Consider the following 21,188-nt stretch of genomic DNA (forward strand, 5'->3'; position numbering starts at 1 on the left):
TTCAACCAAAAAAAAAACAACAAATATTATAAAATAATAAATAAAATACTAAAAAGTAATAAAAGTTCAAATTGCGATTTTAAGATTTATTTTTTTTTTTTTATTTATATTGCTACAATTCTTCTAAAAATGCAGAAATTGCAATCAAAATGTTGAATGTATTTTTTTTTTTTTTTTTTTAAATGGAATAAAAAAATATTACAGCTTTGTACACAAAAAAACAACTCCTCACACTGCTCCATTGACCGAAACATGTCTCTGAAAACTGACACAAATCATCAAGTTTTTGCGGGTTTTTTTGTTGTTGTATTTTTTTTATTTTATTTTTTTGTTTTTCTACGAAGTTTAGAATTTTTTTATTTTTATTTTTAAAGCCTTTAATATACTAAAAAATAAATTACACAAGTCTGATGCTATTATGATTCTACTGACCTGAAGAATCGTGTCTCCAGATCATCGAATGGTTTTTAAAAAGAAAAAAAAAAAGGTGGAACTGTGTATTGTTTTTACATTATTTCATCTCCCCTTGGATTTTTTTCCCCCTGATTTTATCAACAAAAAATAGTTATGATTCTTGGCAGGAGGAAGGAGAAGTAAAAAAAAAAAAAATGAAAAGTGGCTCCTTCTTTTCCAAGGGGTTAATCCGTGCTCTTCGTATGTGTGAGGCTGCCCCGGGCCGGCGATGCCCGGTCACTGCGCGCTGTGCTGATACTCTGGGCTGTTTCCCTTTAAGTAGTAGAATCGTTTCTTACTTTAATGTTTACCAGAAAACTAAACTTTTACTATCCGCTGGAGAACGGGCCCCATGACCGTGAATTTCCGCTCTCTTCAGTGACTTGTCAATAATCATGTAAGATGTTGGTGTTTTCTCGCTGTAGATTATATGATAGTGATAATATGCATGTTTAAGTGTGTGTGTCTTACCCCCCTTTTTACACACAATACCCCCCATGCCCTGGCTTACCTTCTATACGGCTGAATATCCAACACGGTCAATGAATTTCAAGCTAGTGGAGGGTCTACTCTTCTGAATCTTGATTTCTTTGGACCCGTGGATGACAGTGGCTTTAACAGCACCACCACTATCCCAGGTCAGCTGAGTGTCAGAGTGTTGCCTTACAAGCATGAGCACCTCACTGTGGCTTTCCTACAAACAAGAAACCCGCTCTCGGTCCTGTTCCTTGTGTAATTCTCATCACTGTACCTTACAAGCACATTTAAGAATCCGATGCAGATCCCAGCTTCTACTACCGGAGAGGGGGGAGGGGGGAGGCTTGGGGTGGTCTTTAAAATCCAAGGTATCGTAACGCTAAGAAGGAGAATAGTGTTCTGTGCAATGCTCCTGTCCGGAATGTCTAAATCCTCACAATAAAGTCATGCAAGCAATATATCCCAGATGGTATATTGTTGTTTATTGCCATCAGGCGGTGACTCTCTGGTTTTGCATGTTCATGAAATGGTCTGGAAAATTTTTGGGCGTTGGTAATTATCCCCCAATTATAAAGGGATCCTCTGTGACTTGCCATTTGCTGCAGTTTTCGTACAGAAAATAGTGGAGCCTTCTAATTTACACCCTGCTGAGATATAGGGTCCCAGAGATCAGCTAACATGAGGGAATGAACAGCATTTGTTTTAGACTTTTATACACAAGAAAAAAAACAAACTAGCATGTTTTACGTGGAATTTTTATTTGATAAAGATCTGTGGGAAAATATGTAATCATTTCATTATTATTTTTTATTCTTTCAGTGGAATTTGGTATTTTTTGTATATAAGTATGTAAATAAATAAAATACATGTGTGTGTGTGTGTGTGTGTGTGTGTGTATGTGTATGTATTTATGTTTATGTGTGTGTGTGTGTGTGTGTGTGTGTGTGTGTGTGTGTGTGTATATATATATATATATATATATATATATATATATATATATATATATATATATATATATATATAATATATATATATATACACACACACACACATACACACATATTATATATATACACACACACATATATACACACACACAATATTATATATATATATATACATATGTGTCTCTGTGTGTATATATGTGCATGTGTATATGTATGTGTATATATATATATATATATATATATATATATATATATATATATATATACACACTGTATATAAATGTTATTGATATACTTTTTTTTTTTTTTAAAGGGAATTTTAACCAGGTTTTTTGCCACCTGATTTGAGAGCAGCATAAGATAGTGACAGAAACCCTGGTTCCAGAGATGTATCACTTACAGAGCTGCTTTCTGTCGTTTTTATAATGTTTCGCTAATAAAACCATTATTTAGCACAAGATTTCATCACTAGAGGACTAGTAAGTCTGCTGCCATATAGTCATTCAAAATTTCTGTATAACTCCGCCTGCTCCACAGATTGGCAGCTTTCAGTGTACACTGTGTATAGGCAGAAAGCTGCTAATCAGTGGTGTGGGCAAGGTTATACCAAGCTCAGCGTTCAGAGAACTGGTAGTTCTATAGTAGAAAAACATGATTTTATTAAAACTGAAGAAAGAAGCCCAGTAAGTGATACATCGCTGGAATTGGGTTCTCTGCCCCTATATTATGCTGCTCTCAGATGGGATTGCAAAAACGTGGTGACGTATTTCCTTTATAGGGGTTGGTCAGGCTTTTCATGAAAGTCTGCAGTCCCTCTGTGTGTCACTCTTTGTGACTGCAGACTTGTGAACCCTCACATGCTAGGCAGCAGGCAGTGTGAGGATTCTCCTGTGTCGGTAGTGAGACTGAGCAGTCCAGTGCTTGCATGTAAGTGATATGCATACTTCCAGCCACATTCCAACTAGACTTGTGCAGCCTCACTCAATACCATTGAATTGAGTGAAACCATAAATGTTTAGTCTGTATGTGGCCAGAAGTATGAATATCGCTCACATGCAGTCATATTACCATTCTTTCACCGGGTCCAGTGGCGAGTCTTCTGCTGCCTACAATTATCTGCACCATTGATGTCATGTCAATGCTGCAGGCAATCATGAGCGCAGTAGCTCATGCAGTCTACTCTGGGGTCGGCTTAGTTTACTTATTAGTTGCAGGAGCATGAACATGTAAACTGTAGCCAGCAGATGAAGGAGAGGAAGGAGGGGGGAGTTCTTAAAATGAAAGGCTATGTGCCCATAGCACAGTGTACCCGCGGATATATCTGCAGGTTTGTCCACAGGTTTCCCGCAGCAGCTCCCCGGAATCCGCAGCTATCCATTGCTGCGGATTCCAGCAAAATCTGCGGTAAACCTGCGGACATTCGTGCAACTTACCTGCGGAAGTCCCGGCCTCTATCTCCATAGTGGAGCGCCGGGATTTCCGCAGATATTTCCTCAGAAATAATTGACATGCAGTTACATGCGGCTGCGGGACATCCACAGCATATTCCGCAGCCACACATACCGCAGCATGGACACAGCACTCACCATGTTTTATAGGTTGCTGAAACCTGCGGATTTATCTAGAAAATCCATATAAATCCGCAGGTTTTCCGTGGCAAAATTCGCGGTTACATTGTCCCGTGGGCACACAGCCTTAACGGAAGGGACAAGCTGAGTTCTGATTGGTTGCTGTGAGCACAGTCTTGACTATGGTGTTTGCAGGCTAATGCCCCTACATACCTGCATGACTCGTGAAGCCACTGCTTGGAGTGACTTGAAGCAAGATGTCAATGTAGACACCGCTAACATTTTACTTGCTAAACGAAAATGCTGCAAATGTATAAATCCTGGAGTACAGTGGAACCTTGGATTATGAGTATAATTTGTTTCGGGAGTGAGCTCTAAAACCAAGTTACTCTTATATCAAAGTGACTTTTCCCATAGGAAATAATTCAAACGCAAACAATTCGTTCCACAACCCAAAAATGTTTACTATATTTATACAAACTTATTACAGAAATATAAAATAATGTCCTGTATTCATATAAAATTATCACAGTACACTGATACAAAATACGGTACAGTAAAAATCGTATAAAGCAAATTAAACCGTTCGTTAACTTGCAGTAGAATTGTTGGTGTGCGGGAGGTACAATATAAGCAATGTGCTGCACTGGTTAGCCAAAAGAGATACAATACTGTATCCACAAATGCAAATTGATAGACATGCTGTATAGTATATACTGTAGTGTATAAAGGTATATTGTATAAAGTATACAGTACATATGTATAGAAAGTTACCTCCAGAGCATATCCGAGCGTGATGAAAGAACGGAACAGGAAGTGTGCACGGTGAGTGTTTGCTCTTCTTGCAAATCATTGCTCTTAAACCAAGTTACAACTTTTTAGAAACCTTTGCTTGTCTTGCAAAACGCTCTCAAACCGAGTTACTCTTAATCCAAGGTTCCAAGCCAAATAGTTAATTTTTTTTTCTATTTGTTTTAAATATACCACAATTTTCTTTGTATTGTCATGGGGCGCCCGTATATGTCATACACAATGGGGACTGATCTGTGACTGCCGGGTGTGATTGCTTGTCTTTGGATCTGCCACATTACAGCACATGTCATTTTAGCATCCACATCATGTCGGTATAGTCAGCGTTCTGTGTAACCCACCAGGATTAAACATTGTCCATCGTCATGTCACCTCCGTGCACTTCTAAACTCTTTTTATCTGCCTAAAACAGAAATCATTTGGTGCTATGCATGTATTTAATCATCCAGTGCTGGCTCCATGGAGTGTAAATGTATATAACGGTCATCGCTTAGGCGTTCCACATTTCCTATGCCTATGATAGTAAGCTTTTTCCTCTCAGTTATATCACATGGAGTGAAACGCGTAGATCTTTAAGGTCCATATATAGCGGTTTATACAATGTGATTAAAGTGTATATATCTTATCCCTGTGTTACGTCTTCATAGTAACATCATCTTGGACCGAGTCTTGTAATATAAAGTATGTAGCAGCGGAGTAAGATGTTCCCCTACATTTTTAATATGCCCTGAATGGGTTTAAATGGATTCTAGAATGACAGACAAGCATTTTCCATGTGTTACATGTGGATTTTGCAGTGAATTGTGCAGCGGATGTCACCATTACAAGGGCACATCCACAGGGGACGTATACGCAGCAGAAAATCTGGATGGAAAATCAATTGTGGATGAGATTTTATGGACACGCCGCAAAGAAAACCCACATTGTAAATTGCCTGCTCCTGTGGATTTGACATGACCATTTATGCTGTGGGTAATCCATGCAATGCCTGCTGTATATCTGCCGCATTAGATCCGCATCATTTGTTGTAGTTGTTGTTATTGGGAAAATTTCACAGCAGATGTGTCCCATGTGGATGTCTCCTAAGGGGGTAAATACGGCTTCAAAAAATCTGCAGCATTTATACAACACAATAGGCATCCTGCGTATTAGAAAGCCTGTAGCAGGCTGTGACTTTCCATGCAGAAGTCCTCCACTACATACTGTGTGAATTAGGTTTTTTAAAGGGCCCTTCCACTGCTATTGTAAATTGCTGCAGATTTTTCACCCAAATACCTCACTTCTGAACATTTCCTAAATCCAATAGTTAGGAGTCAGATTTTTTTTCAACAGGAGAAAGCTCCTCTCTCCATCAGATGTCAGCAGAGATCACTGATTGCCAGGCATCCATGCATCCATTAATATTCAATGAGTCTCCTCTTTCCCAAATTTGACAAAAGGCATTATGGATGTGCATATATAATATATTGATAAGATAGATAAATCGGATGGGAGCATAAGCATTGATACACTGACGATTTTGCAAGTTTTCCCACCTCCAATGAATGGAGAGGTTTGTGTGAATTTTATCATAGGTAACTTCAACTGTGACAGACAGAATAAAAAAATCCAGAAAATCACATTGTATGGTTTTTAAATAATTAATTTGTATTTTATTGCATGAAATAAGTATTTGATACAATAGAAAAACAGAACTTAATATTTGGTACAGAAACCTTTCTTTGCAATTACAGAGGTCAGACGTTTCCTGAAGTTCTGACCAGGTTTGCACACACTGCAGCAGGGATTTTGGCCCACTCCTCCATACAGATCTTCTTCAGATCTTTCAGGTTTCAGGGCTGTCACTGAAGAACATTGATTTTCAGCACCCGCCAAAGATTTCACAGCACAACAAATAAACACTTTTTGTCTGCTACTTGGCAAAAACCATGTGCGCTATACTAAATCGAATGTGCTGAATCCAAATCTGAAGTTAGTTTTTTTGTAGCACGTCAGGATATTAAGTTATTCCAATTTTTGTGAAAATTAAAATAAGCAATTAATAAAGATACAGAATCGTTATGTCCCACAGTTTCACAACATGTATTATCATTTTTATTGAAAAAGAAGTATAGGTAAATAAACCAAAAAACTTAAAAATCACTTATAGTAGCTTAAGAAATCGCCTTGAACTCAGCAGAGTACTTTTAAAAGTGCTTCAGGCACTTGCTTTTGCGCTTGTGAGTGGTCCTAGTGGACCGTTGCAAAAACCAGCAGTAATCGCCCATCATGTTGGGGTTAAAGCGACCTGGGTATCTTTTTTCCATAGTAGAAATGTCCTGGTGGAATCTCTCACCATGTTCGTCACTGACATTACCCATATTTGGAGGAAAGAAGTCAAGATGTGAATGTAGGAAATGCATTTTCAATGACATTCGGGCACCATGCATTTCGTATGCTTGAAGCATATTGTCTATTAGTTCAGCATAGTTTTCTGCTCTTTCGTTTCCAAGGAAGTTTTGAACTACTACTATAAATGCATCCCATGCACTTAGTTCAAGTGGGGTGAGTTCTTTCTTGAAGATTTCATCATGGATTAGTTGGTGGATTTCAGGACCAATAAAGATTCCTGCTTTGAGTTTAGCCTCAGTTTTCAATGCACTAAACTTTTCCTTCAGATACTTAAATCCATTCCCTTGACGATCCATTGCTACTACAAAATTTTTCATTAGTCCTAGTTTTAGTTTAATGTGAAGAGGTGGAAGATAAACTTTAAGTGGATCGACAAGTGATTCGTGTTGAACATTGTGCTTACCAATCTTATGTTCATCTCTATTGGGCCACCGTTTAATTTTATAATGGTTGTTGTCATCTCGACTGTTCCATAGGCACAGAAAGCACATATGCTTAGTGTAACCTAACTGCAAACCAAGGACTAGTGCAACAACTTTGAGGTCAGCACAAATGTTCCATTGATGTTCTGAATATTTAATCAATTTCAGAATGATCTGCATAGAAGCATAGGTCTCTTTCATTCCAACCGCATGTGCAATGCCTTCAACAATGCCTGAATAGGCGTATGGCCTTTTCTAAGTATAACTCAAAATCTGGACGTGCTATGCAAATTCTGAGTTCATATTTGGAATCAGCATGTTCAAATTAGTAAAGAACACATGTTTTACCCTCAGTAGCAAAATCATTGTTGTGCTGTTTCTATAGCTGGAGTCTGGCTAGACCACTCCAGGACCTTGAAATGTTTCTTATGGGGCCACTACTTAGTTGCCCTGGCTGTGTGTTTAGGGTCATCATCATGCTGTAACCCCCATGGCTCCAGCACAGGCTGCTCTGGTGGTATCCACTAGGACTGAAAGATGGTAGATGTCAAATGACTGTACTGGGAATACTGCTGCAGCCAATCGTAGATTTTATCAGTCAGGCAACTGAAGAAAGAGATTGCTTCTTGTTGGAGACTACTGCAGGGGCACGGAGGGTTGAAGATGATGAGTAGTGTTGAGTGAGTAGTTAACTTTTCGTACTCTCTATGCTGTTAGCGAGTACTGTTTGCTACTCTCATATTCGTTACAAGTAGCGGGCGCAATGTAAGTCAATGGGAAATACTCGCGAGTAACCCAAAAGCCATACTATTTGCTACTCGCACAAAAAGTACGGCTTTTGGGTTACTCACTACTTAGTGGGTATTTCCCATTGACTTGCATTGCTACTCGCTAATGGCATAGCGAGTATGAATAGTCAACTATGCGCTCAACACTAATAATGAGGTATAGCTTTCATTATTTTATTATAATCCTTGCCTTTGGAGGAGTTTTGTTTTTTTTTTGTTTAGGGGGGTCATATAGCCATTTAAAAAAAATATATATATAATTTTATTTTACTTTTTTTTTTAAAATAAAATATATTTTATTTAAAATAATAATTTTTTTTAAAAAAAATATATATATTTTATTTAAATAGATATATTTAAAAATTAAAAAAAATATATATCTAGCCATTTTATATATAGCGTTTTAAATAAAATATATAAATTTTATTTTTTTTTTTTTTACTAAATGGTTTTCGATTCTCAAAGTTATCGTTTTAACTATTACCTTGCTAGTCAGCTCCTCTTACTAACATGTTTACTAACTCTACACTTTTTCAGTCTTTAGGAAATTCTGGCCACTTTGGGTTGTACTAAAAAAAAAAAAAAAAAAATCTACTCTGGCAGTCTTTTGGGGAACCCTGCTAACGAAACATGAGACGTTAAGTCGTCAAATATTCTTCCAGTGGTTTCCAAACTAATTGTCTAACACACAGAAAACATTTTACTTGTTTCTGGGAAAGTCATTTGTTGGAGCTTGCTGAACATTTGGGAGTGGTTTTGCCCTTTGTGTAGTGACCATGCCTCGGAACGCACAGGCTGACCTGAAAAGTACAATCATGCCAAAACAATAATTCGGTCTACTGCTGAGTGCCCAAAAATCTGTCTGAACAAAATGGTTCTTCAGATATCACAAGCACACGTACATTGTCAATAAGATGAATATCCCTATGGTCGGCTTGTTCTGGAAGTTCCCAGGCATGTGATAGTAGCTGGTGGTGCAGTGGTGGCTTTCCAGTTTAGTTGTATCACGGTTTCTATATTTCTGTGTTTAAGTTTGGATTTGGTGGCTTTGCAGGTGATTGGTGTTTAATCTCTAACTTTCCTTTTCGACATGCTCATCTAAGAATCCTAAAAATAGAGGGTAGAAGACATCTTAGGACAGTGGTCCTCAAGGGCAGACTTACCTTCCAAAATGTAGAACCCCATGTTTAAATTCAGGTTTTTATGTTAAGCTTATTTTTTCACATTTTTGGTAAGTTTTTATACTATATCACAATCTGTCTATATACAAAAAAAAATATTAGAAATTTGGACAATTTTCACACTGGTCTCTGAACTATTCTAACCTTACTGTACTTTCAGGAAGGCTACATGTACATTAGCAGCAATAAACTGATTTGAGAGCCTATCGTTTGCATTGTATCATCTAATGAGCGTATGCAAAGGTGATTGTGAAGGGAGGGGGAGAAGTGTCAGCTGTACATCACCTTTTGTAAATTGTGGATCCTGTGTTATCAGCTGTGTGCAGAGGTGTTTACCTGTCATTGTTATCCTGCCTCTGATGATAATGAGACTGCTGAAAAGTCATTGGTAAAGAACAGGAACTATGGGCCGATTTAATCAAGAATGGTGTTGTTCACGCTGGTCTTGATGAGGGGAGCCAGCTGGAATCGGATGCTGCTGATTTAGGGCTCTTTCACATGTCCATGTTTTCAGTACATGTGATGTCTGTTTTCACACCTACTAGACACATGTAAACCCGTTGAAATCAATGGGCTTGCACTCATGTCTGTGCTTTGACATTGACACTGTATCCATGTGGAGCACACGTGTGTCAGTGTGCTACACACGACAACAAATCCAATTTTTCTTCGGCAGTACTGATGTCACACAGCCTGCACACTGATGTGATCCGTGTGACATGTACCGGAGAAAACGTTTGTCTTGAAATAAAGTAATTTTTATTTATTTTTTTTTATACTCTCCTGTCTCCAGCACTGCTGTCTTCTGTGCTGCTCTCACTTGCTTCTGGGGTCTGCTCATTATGCTCATGAATATTCACTGCACTGTGGACCCGGAAGCAGCAGTAGGCGGGAGACAGCAGCGGTGGGGACAGGCGAGTATTGAAGTTCATGCTGTCCGTGTACACACACACACACACACACACGCACCTTTACCATGGACTGTGCAAAATGTGTGTATATTGTACAGACATATTTAAGAGGCCCAATGAAGAGGTGCCCACCTGTTCATGAACCTGGAGGGTCTAAAGGGTGCTTTACACGAGACGATCTATCACTGTTTTTGTGACGCACATCCGGCATCACTTGCGACGTCGGGCTGTGTGACACCTCCGAGCGACACAGTATTGCTCACAAATCGTGAGTCGTGTACTCGTCGCTCGGTTTCATAATCTCGTTTAATTAAAATGGCGCCGGTTGCTCATTGTTCCCGGGGTAGCACACGCCGCTCCGTATGACACCCCGGGAACGATGAACAGCAGCTTACCTCCATTCTGCGGCAACCGCCGGCTATGCAGAAGGAAGGAGGTGGGCGGGATGTGTACGTCCCGCTCATCTCCGCCCCTCTGCCTATTGGCTGGCGGCTGTGTGACGTCGCTGTGACGCCGAACGTCCCTCCCACTTCAGGTAGTGGACGTTCGTCGCCCACAGCGAGGTCGCTCAGCAGGTAAGTACGTGTGACGGGGGTTAAACAAGTTTGTGCGCCACGGGCAGCGATTTGCCCGTGACGCGAAAATGACGGGGGCGGGTACGATCGCTTGTGAAATCGCACTCTCGGTCGTCCCGTGTAAAGCAGGCTTAAGCGTCATATGCTTCCGTACGCTCCGTAGCAGATCTCACTCCAGTCGGGGACTGAAGTGAGATTTCTGCTATAGAGCATGCCACAGCTCATCATGAGTTACAGAAGCTGTGACGCTTGGACCATTTTGTCAGAGCTGGGAGAAACCAATAAAAGTCTCAAAATTTACGGACAAATGCAAGTTGCCCCCAAATTTTGCAGTAGAATTCTGGCATGACAGTTTTGATGAATCTGGCTTGGTGTCTAAAATCGCCCCAGGGGCCTGTGAAAAAAGTGCAATATTTTTGATTATTTAATTTTTTATTTTATTTTTTTATACAGATTGTGCTATGATAAAAAAAACAAACATTGGTGATGTTTCTTTAAAAAAAAATATGTGCAACACAAAAACCTGATTTAAATGATAGGTCATTTTCTTATTCTATATTCCCTTTAAGAATGGACTTAGTTACTTTTGCATTAAAGTACAGGTTCATCTTTAAACATACAGCTCTTCCCTAGTATATATGTGTTATTGAAGAAGCGTTCTTTTTTTCATATTCTCTAATGAGAAGGCTAGTCAGGGGAAAGATGTTGTACCCCTTAGTAGTCTAAGGACTTGCATCGCAAGCTCAGAGCCTAAGGAAGCCCATCCATGTGATTGCTCTATGTATATTAATATAGAATATTTAAAGGAGTAGTCCTGTCTTCGATATTTCTGAGATCGGACGGGTCCTTGACTTGGAAATGGAGATGCAGCAGTGCTTGTGTGGCCCTTTCTAGTTACTTCTGGGAGCTACGACAATAGCTGGGCAGTATCCCTTGCATTTACATTAAACGTGTGCGAGGGGAGTACCCCTTTTTGGTAGAGTGTAAGGACAGCTGCATTCCCCCCCACCCCCCGTCATTTCTTGAGATTCGAATCTGGCCCCATGAAGCTCAGTTGATCACTTCGCCAACCTCAAAAGAAGAAGGCTGTCTTCGTGGGGTGAGACTTTTTAAAAGACCATCCTGGGAAAACTAACTTGAACGTACACCTTTGGTTGTAGGCCATTACTAAACTCCGGTACTTCCTCCAGATTCCTCCTCTGAAGACCTTATCACCTGACCTGTCCCTAATGCTTCAGCACGCTTGCGTAGTAGCTAGTAGTAGAGTTACAGTAGTGGTCCAGTGCGTGTCCTCAGCACACTCCTTTAAGTATCTGAGTGTCTTCATTGCTTCTTTATAGGCCTGTGTCAGCACATATACAGCGGTTTGATGCCCTTTTCAGCTCTATCTTTTGCATTACATTTGTATATATATAGCTCTTCCTTTCTTGTGCCTTACATATATGCAGTATAAATTTGTGCTATAAGTTGGTAAATACCTACTGAAAGGACACCATTGCTTCCATTATTGGGATGCTGATACCGGTCACTCTTGCATATTTGCAGGAATTGCCCATTGAATGCTGGTACTGTCTCCGAAGTGCTCAGATACTTAGAGGAGTGTGTGGCGTGGTGTGTTTTTGTGACCAGTGAAGTGACTAATCTCCGTCTCTGCTGACTTCTTCCATCACTGATTATCATTTTATACTGAAAGGTGTGGATCCCGAGCTTTATGCACTGACAACGGCAAAGGTGGAATGCTCCAATGCCAGCAGCAAGGTGACTGATGCATTTGCAAGACTGATGTCCACAGCAGAAACCACAAGCACATCGGCAAGGTAAACTCCTAGAAACATACAGGTCCTGACGGGCAGTCAGTAGTTTCATGTCACTACAATACAACATTGCTTTAAAGGGAACTTGTCACCATGAAAATGCAGGCACCATGTTATAGAGCAGAGTAGATTCATATACAGCTTTGTATGAAAAGATTCAGTATAACCTGTGTTTTTAATCATTTAAACTTCTGCTCTTTGTGGGATTATCAGTCCAGTGGGCGGTCCTATCAGTGATTGACAGCTATCTCTGTATACACACTAATTTGGGATTATCAGGCCAATGGGTGGTCCAATCAGTGACTGACAATTTCTTTGTATAATGTGCATACAGACATAGCTGTCAGTCACTGATAGGACCTCCCACTGGACTGAAAATTTCAAATCCGTGTGTATACAGAGATAGCTGTCAGTCACTGATAGGACAGCCCACTGGACTGATAATTACAGAGAACTGTGCATACAGAGGTAGTCACTGATGGAACCATCCACTGGACTGAAAATCCCAGATAACTGTGCATACAAAGATGGCTGTCTTTAACTGATGGGACCACCCACTTTAGTAATAATCCCAGATAAGGGTGTATATAGAAAGAGCTGTCAATCGTTGATAGGACCACCTACTGGACTGATAATCCCAGCTAAGTATGTATAGTATGTATGTATCTAAGTATGTAAAGCAATAGCTTTCAATCACTGAGAGGACCGCCCACTGGACTTATAATTGCAGAGAACTGTGCATACAGAGCTAGGTAGTCACTGATAGGACCATCCACTAGACTAAAAATGCCAGATAGGTGTGCATACAGAGATGGCTGTCATTCACTGATGGGACCATCTGCTGGACTGATAATCCCAGATAAGTGTGTATACAGAAAGGGCTGTCAATCATTCATAGGACCGCCCACTGGACCGATAATCCCAGAAAGAGCAGAGGCTTAAATGGTTAAAATACAGGTTATGCTGAATCTTTACTCCTAAAACTATATATCAATCTGGTGCCTGCAGATTAGACTGCTTTTTCATGTTAACAGGTTCCCTTTAAGTGACTTTCTACTTTTCAGACTTTTCAGAGCCACTTGCAACAATGATTAAAATCTGATTTACATTTTATTTTTGGGCCTACATTCTGGTACTGGTTCATTTGCACAACATCTGAAGGTCCCCGTACACATGAGATAAAAGCATAACATACCGGCTTCATTATATATGACTGTCCTTCTGATGTATATGTGGGTCTTCTGTTAGATGGGAATTTAGTTGCCGGAACTTATTGTTTGGCAAGAAGACAAGGCTCTCATAGAGAAAATGCGAACGCTGGGCAGAGCACTCCTCTATATGGAGAAGTCTCCAGATTGAGAGTTGTCGGGCAAACAACGGTTTGTCTGATTGCTTATGCCATAGAGTTAAGGGGAACCAGGGGCTGCTCGTATAATAGCACTTTTATTTTCTGAAGTTGTTCTGGTCTGTAATATTTGCAGAATATTAGAAGGATTTTTGTAAGATAAGCAGATTATTTAGTGCCTACCCTCTGGGACCTGGAACACCAATGCCAGTAACACCTACACACACACCTAAAATGCTAGTTCCCACACCACATTAGGGTGCACTGCTAGTCAAATAAGCGGACGGCTACCCAGTGGGCAGAGCCTGACCAGGGAACTAGACAGCCTGGTGGGAGTGGACAATAGTCAGTCAGAGAGTCGAGTGGTGCACAGTGAAGTGCACGGATGTGCCTTGAGCTGGGTCTGTGTAACGGTGACCCGGGGGCACAGGAGAGAGGTCGCCAGGGCAGGTACATCCAAGTACCGCTGGGACCAAAGCTCGCACGGGGCACAGGGCCCTAGGTCAGGCGACAGTTTCAGACGGCCTGGCAAAGTCCTGCACAGTGGAGGGACCTGCATGAACTTCACTGATCTACAGATCCAGGGGCATTAGCAGTGAAGCAAGGATTGGGGTTCGGACACATACCTCCCCACAGGGTCCACACTGCCAGCCGTATGGGCGACACATAACCGCTGTATGTATACTACCTTTCAGTAGTCAGGGAGGTGGAGCCTCTTGTCCGATGAGTCAAGGTGGTCATGCCATGTGGCTTGGGCTACTCTTCAGAGCACAGGGTACGTCACCTCAAGCCGGCTCACAATCCTCCTTTGACAGGTTGGCAGCTGCCGGCAGATTCACTGTGCACCAATCAAGCTGGGAAGAGTATACTATACCCCTTTCACTGCGCATACATCAGTACTCAGGAAAAAGGGCACATGGGTCTATATTCGACAGTTCGAAATAACGTACCCTGTCCTCAATGGCCTCAATCATACCATACGAGATGTATTTTGCCACCATGACTCCCCTGCCGGTTGCCTCCTCCTTGACTCCAACATGGTAATTTGCATACCGTGATTAAACAAACTAAGAAAAATTAAAAAAAAAATAATAATCCGGCTTCTAATATAACATAATGAAAAACAAGAGTGGTGCTCCAACGATGGTGGTGAATAAACCTAAGGATAAGGGTCTCTTTACATTGTAGACTTCTGGCTGCAGAGTCACCGAATCCGGAGGAGCCATCGGTACCTCCACATTCATTATAGAGTGTGGCTCATTTGGGGGGGTTACTCTTACATTAACCACTCGTGAGATTTTATTTTTATTTTTTTCGAGGAGCTGGTACTCTCCTCCCGCACCAGAGCCAGGTGCGTCGCATCGAATCTAACCTTGTTGCTGGTTTCTATGGCAACCGAGAAAGTGACTGACTTGTACAGATCTTGTACAGCACGGCAGGATTATGCATCCAGACAGGGAGCCTGCCGCTGATGACCTGAGCAAGGGCTGCTTATGTAAACCAGCGCTCGCAGTCATTTCTACATATGCTAATTGTGGCTCCGACGTGAAGCCCGAGACTGTCCCACGGGAAATATATTATAGTCTGTTTGATCACATGATAACAAAGGCAGAAAAGGCGTAAGGAGACTGCTGAGGAATGCACGCATGCATGTCCTCCTGTGTCTGCAGAAATCTGCAAAACATCTTCCATCCGGCATTAACTGTTTGTGCCATTATTCTACTTCATTGCAGCTATTCATTAGAACGCAGCTATTACAGCCTTTTTTTACTTTAATTCTTTTTTTTGTGTTTGCAGAAATAGAGGACAAATAAGTTAATTACATAAAATTGTTACATTTCTTCCTAATAAACCACAAATCAACATTTTAACTCACATCAATAATGCACATAGTGTACGCAGGGGTTTTTCCTGCCAACACTGGGGCGTTTTTCTGCGGAAAAAAAATAAAAAAAAGCACTGTGTAAAGATGCAGGTCCAGGTTTTTTTTTTAAACCCCTTACTACCTCCACATAGAAAGCTGCACATGATTACCTATTTCCCTGCAGACACTGCAGGAGGATTGTCGGATCACAGTCGTCAGAGTGACAGCTGCTTTTTGTTTGCTTGACGTTTTATGACGTCCATATACTGGACCTGTACACAAGGGTTGTCCTAAATAATGAAATTCTGCCCCCCTGCAAGCACCACAAGGGAAGCTCAGCAGCTTACTAAAAATGTTGTATTGTGTTTAAGGCAACAAGGGTTGAACCCAATCCTGAAATACAAATTTTAGCTGCTGAGCTGCACAGAGTTCGATTGGCCAGAAAACGTATAGCTAAACCTTACAGATTTATGTACTTCAAGATGAAAGTTCATGAAAAATGGCACAAACAGTCACTATGTGTACGCCAAATTCCCTGATATTATTCATCTCCAGAGAGGAGATAAATTACAGGCTACAGTTGCTGCTCATAGATATCTATAGAGGAAGAAGGAAGTGTGTGTGTGTGTGTGTGTGTGTGTGTGTGTGTGTGTAGATCAGTGGTTCCCAAGCTCCAGTCCTCACGACTCCCAGCAGGGCATGTTTTCAGGATTTCCTTAATATAGCACAGGTGATGCCTTGATAATGATTCCATCACCTGTTCAATAGTAAGGAAATCCTGAAAGCATGACTTGTTGGGGGCCATGAGGACTGGAGTTTGGGAAACACAGGGATACATAGAGCGAGAGAGGGTGTATGTGCTATGAGGGATAGTGGTGCAGGGTCTTCATTGCGAGCCTTGTATTGGAGACAGCACAGCAGCTAGTCTCCTGCGCACGCTCTCCCTTTTTCGTAGACTTCTATGCGTATCTGTAACCTGATCTCTCAGTGAGGCTAAAAAAAAAACAAAACAAACCTATCTCTTCACAGATTTAATTAGTGAATTCAGAGACCATCAAATCAGTAGAGGATAGCTGGAGTCTGATAGGTGGAAAAAGAGGCATTTTTTTTATCCCCAAATAGGGTGTATTACAAAGGTTCTTATTTTAGCTTCTTTTATGGAAAGTTGTTTATGATTGGAGGTACTTTAAACAGGGAATCAAAGTTCTGTATAATACAACTGATACCTATACAAATATATTGCAAATTAAGTGGAAATCTTGGAGTTCTATAAACACCTAGTTTGTTGTCTAGACAATAGACACTTGCAATTTTTTTTGTATGTAAAGGGTTCAGATCGATGGGGGGTCCGACACCTGGAACCCCCAGACCAGCTCACTGGCCATAAAGTGGGAACACCACAGCGCCGTTCACGGTCTAGTGGCTACTCTTGGGTACTGCACTTGATTTTTATTGAAAATGCCGGATATTTCATCCGTGTATTGGAATAGCTTTGCTCTGCCCTGTTTGGTTTAACCTACTATGTGTTTTACCTCTTTCCTCACAGGAAACCTAGAAGGGACGAGAACCTTAGTGACGAGGCTGCGAAAGTCATCGCCAGCCTCCCCGACCTATCTTTCATGCATGCCAAGGTGTTGATGTTCCCAGTCTCATTAACACCTTTAACGAGTTCTCAAGACAAGGCTGATTGATTACACAAAACAAAAAACTACGCAAAATAATAAAGAATCCAAAATCCATTGGATGTTTTATATCCAAACTTTTTAAAGAGGATGAAAGTGTTCTTGCTTTTTCATAAAATCACTTTGGCTGATTTGTCGGTAAGCAGCACTATTAAGGGTATATACACTCTGATGTAAATTTCAACACTGAATACTTCATTTATATGAAAAATCTTCAAATTAATTTGTATATAAAGGCTAGAGGAAATGTTTTCTTCTTCTTCTTTTTTTTTTTTTTTTTTTTTTCTTTTGTGCTGGGTACATACACTGGGGGATCCTTTCTTACAAAAAAAAATCAAAAACAGACAGAAGTGAACATGCAAAACCTTCACTGCCTGTGAGCCTGTCGTGGTGACTAATATATATATATTTTTATTTTTTTTTGCTTTTGCTCCCGGTTGTATTGAAGTTGTTGTACTGTTACATCTAAATGTTCAGTGTTTTGCGTTTTTGCTTTTTTTTTCTTTCTTTTTTTTTTTTTTTTTTTTTCTGTGTGTTTTTACCTTTAAGTTTTACAGAGGTGGAGCTGATTGCAGAATCGGGCTTTAGGAGCATTGGATCTTTTAGCTGTTCTCTTCTGCAACTTTAGTAAATATACGTCTCCATTGTTTGCTATGCGATCACCAGTATGGCCGCCATTATTGTTCCCAGAGTGGTACATATGTAGCACTGGGAGATCTTGAAGCACTCAATGATGGGGCTGATTGCACTTAGTAATATAACCGATCACTCCAACACAGGCAGCATTTTCTTATGATAAAGATGCCAAGATTTCAAGGCCGTTCATAAATAGGCTAATGTCTGATCTTTGGTGAGCGTTTTGGCAAGGAATAAGCAAATGCACCTATTGTGCAGACTCTGTTAGCAGCACATTTTCCTGTGTACACAGAGGATGTGCGCCAACAAAATGCAAACTGTATGGGGACCATATGATCATAACGACTATTTGGCCCCACGCATTCTGCATCTTCCTATGTAAAAAGGCCTTAAAAGGAATGTCAGTTTGTTTATTTTTCAATTGCTGTTTATTGTAAATTTGACTCTACACAGTTTATATATTTCTAATGCTGTATCTGCGCACACATATTACAACATAGAACTTCACAGGGTAAAGCGAGTGGTGGCTTTTTAGGACCTAAGGCCACTTTACACACTGCGATATCGGTCCCAATATCGCTAGCGTGTGTACCCGCCCCCATCTGTTGTGCAACACGGGCAAATCGCTGCCCGTGCTGCACAACATCGCCCAGACCCGTCACACATACTTACCTGCCCGGCGACGTCGCTGTGCCCGGCGAACCGCCTCCTTTCTAAGGGGGCGGTCCGTGCGGCATCACAGCGACGTCACTGAGCGGCCGCCCAATAGCAGCGGAGGACGTAACATCCCGCCCACCTCCTTCCTTCCGCATTGTGGCCGGGAGGCAGGTGAGGAGAGCTTTCTCGTTCCTGTGGTGTCACACGGAGCGATGTGTGCTGCCGCAGGAGCGACGAACTACATCGTTACTGCAGCAGTAACGATAATTGAGAATGGACCCCCATGTCACCGATGAGCGATTTTGCACGTTTTTGCGACGATGCAAAATCGCTCATAAGTGTCACACGCAACGGCATCGCTAATGCGGCCGGATGTGCGTCACAAATTCCGTGACCCCAACAACTCCGCATTAGCGATATCGTAGCGTGTAAAGCCCCCTTTAGATGTTTTCCACTACTTTTACATTGATGGTAGGCTAGGTCATCAATGGCCGGGGTCCGACACCTGGCTCCCCTGCCAATCAGCTGTTTTTAGTCCCCTGTGGAAGCAGGCGGCTGGAAATGCGCCATTCCGGAGCTGTCATTTCTTCTGATAGCGGTAGCCGGGTACTGCTGCTATCAGTTGATGGGGCAGCTCTGGAACTGAGCATTTCCGGCTGCCGGAACGAGAACAGCTGATCGGCAGGGGTGCGGGGTGTCGAACCTCAGCCGCTCAGACATCTAAGGAGAGACCATCAATGTAAAAGTAGGGGACAACCTCTTTAAAAAAAACAGAAAACAAATTGACAGAGAATAAGGACATTAGTAAATGACACTTATATCCTTATATACAGGGTGGTCCAAAAGTAGGTGGACAGTATGTGTAATAGGGTTAGCAAACATGGTGTAAAGTGAAACTGACTCAGTTGCCCTTAGCAACCAATCAGATTCCACTTTTCATTGTTCAGACTCTTTGGAAAATGAAAGGTGGAATCTGATTGGTTGCTAAGGGCAACTGAGTCAGTTTCACTTTACACCATGTTTGATAACCCTATTACACATACTGTCCACCTACTTTTGGACCACCCTGTATAGTATTTATTCACCACTTTTGTAATTTTGTGCTCTCCGCTGGCACAAAATTACTGTCAGTATTTCGACTGGTGGTGTGACAGGAGATCATGACTTTTGGCAGGAAAAATGTTCCCTCATCATTCACCTGACCACTGCTGCCAATGATTAGACTCAGCGGTTATACGCCATGCATGCACAGGAGACGCCAGTAATTAGCTGTATGGTCCCGATGACCGACGAACTGGACATCATTGGTTTCTGTCCCGACAGAACAGCAGAGCCGTGTGGCATTTTAGTGGAAAATATTGCTATATCTGCCCCCTACTCTTCCAAATGATGACGTTTCTGAAAACCCCCTTAATTTCACAGTGTAAGAAACATATCCATACATCTCCCTCCTTGGTTTTCACCCCTATATCTGTCAATAGCCAGGTCTCCTAAAAACAGAGGTGGGACAGAGGACCCAGAAGCGGAAGTGCAAGTATCAGGACATTGAGCACCCGGTATCCCCATTCCCCTTACATTGTCCAGATTATATAGTGAAAAGAAAAGGGGAATAATTTATAAAATAAAGTAGTCAATGAGCGTGTATACTTCCAGGAGGTCTAACAGAGGAATGAGATTATGCAGCGTTATAAGAAAAGCTACTCCAGAAATGTTTTTTTTTTTTATAGGAAATAGAAGTAATTTGTAAAACAGTCGCATTTGGATTATTCTGATTTCTTATTAACGTAGCAGAAGAGATCACTACAAAGATTTTTTTTTTTGTGTTTTTTTTTTTTTTTATCCCCCCCCTTCCTTCCCCGATGCTCTACAACCCATTCCTTGCCAGGAGTAATGGCGTTGGCGGCATTACTCTCAATATGCTGTCTGCCAGGACAGGTTTTATTACAGGGTTTACAATGAAACCATCCATTAATGACCATCCACGCGTCTGTCCTGCTCCGTTTTTGTCTGTGTGTTTTATAAAAAATACAATTGCATTTGTCTGAGGCTTAATCGGCTTCTTGATTTGGGTTAAGAAGGACCAAAATAATATGAATGTGTTTCTGATTACTGTTCTTATTTAGTTTTATTTGTGTCTATTGTTGTACCACTATTCTTCTTCTGATTTGCACAGTGTAAAAAATAAAAATTAAAAAAAAAGGCATAATCATAGGTTGCTATGGTTTAGGCTGTACATACATTGAAGACTTTGGGATGTAAATTTATGGGAAAATTCCTATGGAAAAAAAAAATTGATCTGTAGCAGCAAGGTCCAAGTGCATGCCCAAGTTTTTTTGAAATGTAAGCGTGTACGATTTCTTTTAGCTTATACAGAAATAAAAAAAAAATACTAAATAAATTGTCGCTGTCGTTTACTTGGTCTGTAAAGTACATGATCCGAACATGTAGAAGAATCCACATTTATTACACTGGGTTTTATGTTATGGTCATACAAAACTCTGTGAGGGGGTGTCTTCTATTTCGTGACTTTTTGAATTTATATTTCGTGAATTTTTTGAAAATTGCAAAACAGATAAACGTTGCCTAATGCATCTGTCACCGGAGTATGAGCATGCTGTCATTTATATAAATTCTGAATTTGGCATGGCTGCCCCAAACATCACCCAC

The 21,188-nt window shown here is 41.0% G+C and overlaps 1 protein-coding gene across 2 annotated transcripts in view; it reads left to right on the plus strand.

Annotated features, from left to right (window-relative positions):
- The window catches only part of AFTPH (aftiphilin), a 96,540-nt gene extending 77,161 nt beyond the window's left edge, over window positions 1–19,379 (plus strand). The window contains exons 8-10 of one of the 2 annotated variants that reach the window (XM_075339258.1): window positions 1,008–1,091; window positions 12,217–12,340; window positions 17,093–19,379. In XM_075339258.1, the coding sequence (XP_075195373.1) occupies window positions 1,008–1,091; window positions 12,217–12,340; window positions 17,093–17,237 (353 nt within the window). In that variant the 3' untranslated portion in view covers window positions 17,238–19,379. The remainder of the gene's footprint in view (window positions 1–1,007; window positions 1,092–12,216; window positions 12,341–17,092) is intronic. The other variant, XM_075339259.1, reaches the window with a different exon arrangement.
- The last annotated feature ends 1,809 nt before the right edge of the window (window positions 19,380–21,188 follow it).

Source organism: Anomaloglossus baeobatrachus, chromosome 3 (assembly GCF_048569485.1).
Source record: "Anomaloglossus baeobatrachus isolate aAnoBae1 chromosome 3, aAnoBae1.hap1, whole genome shotgun sequence".
NCBI classification, from domain to species: Eukaryota; Metazoa; Chordata; class Amphibia; order Anura; family Aromobatidae; genus Anomaloglossus; species Anomaloglossus baeobatrachus.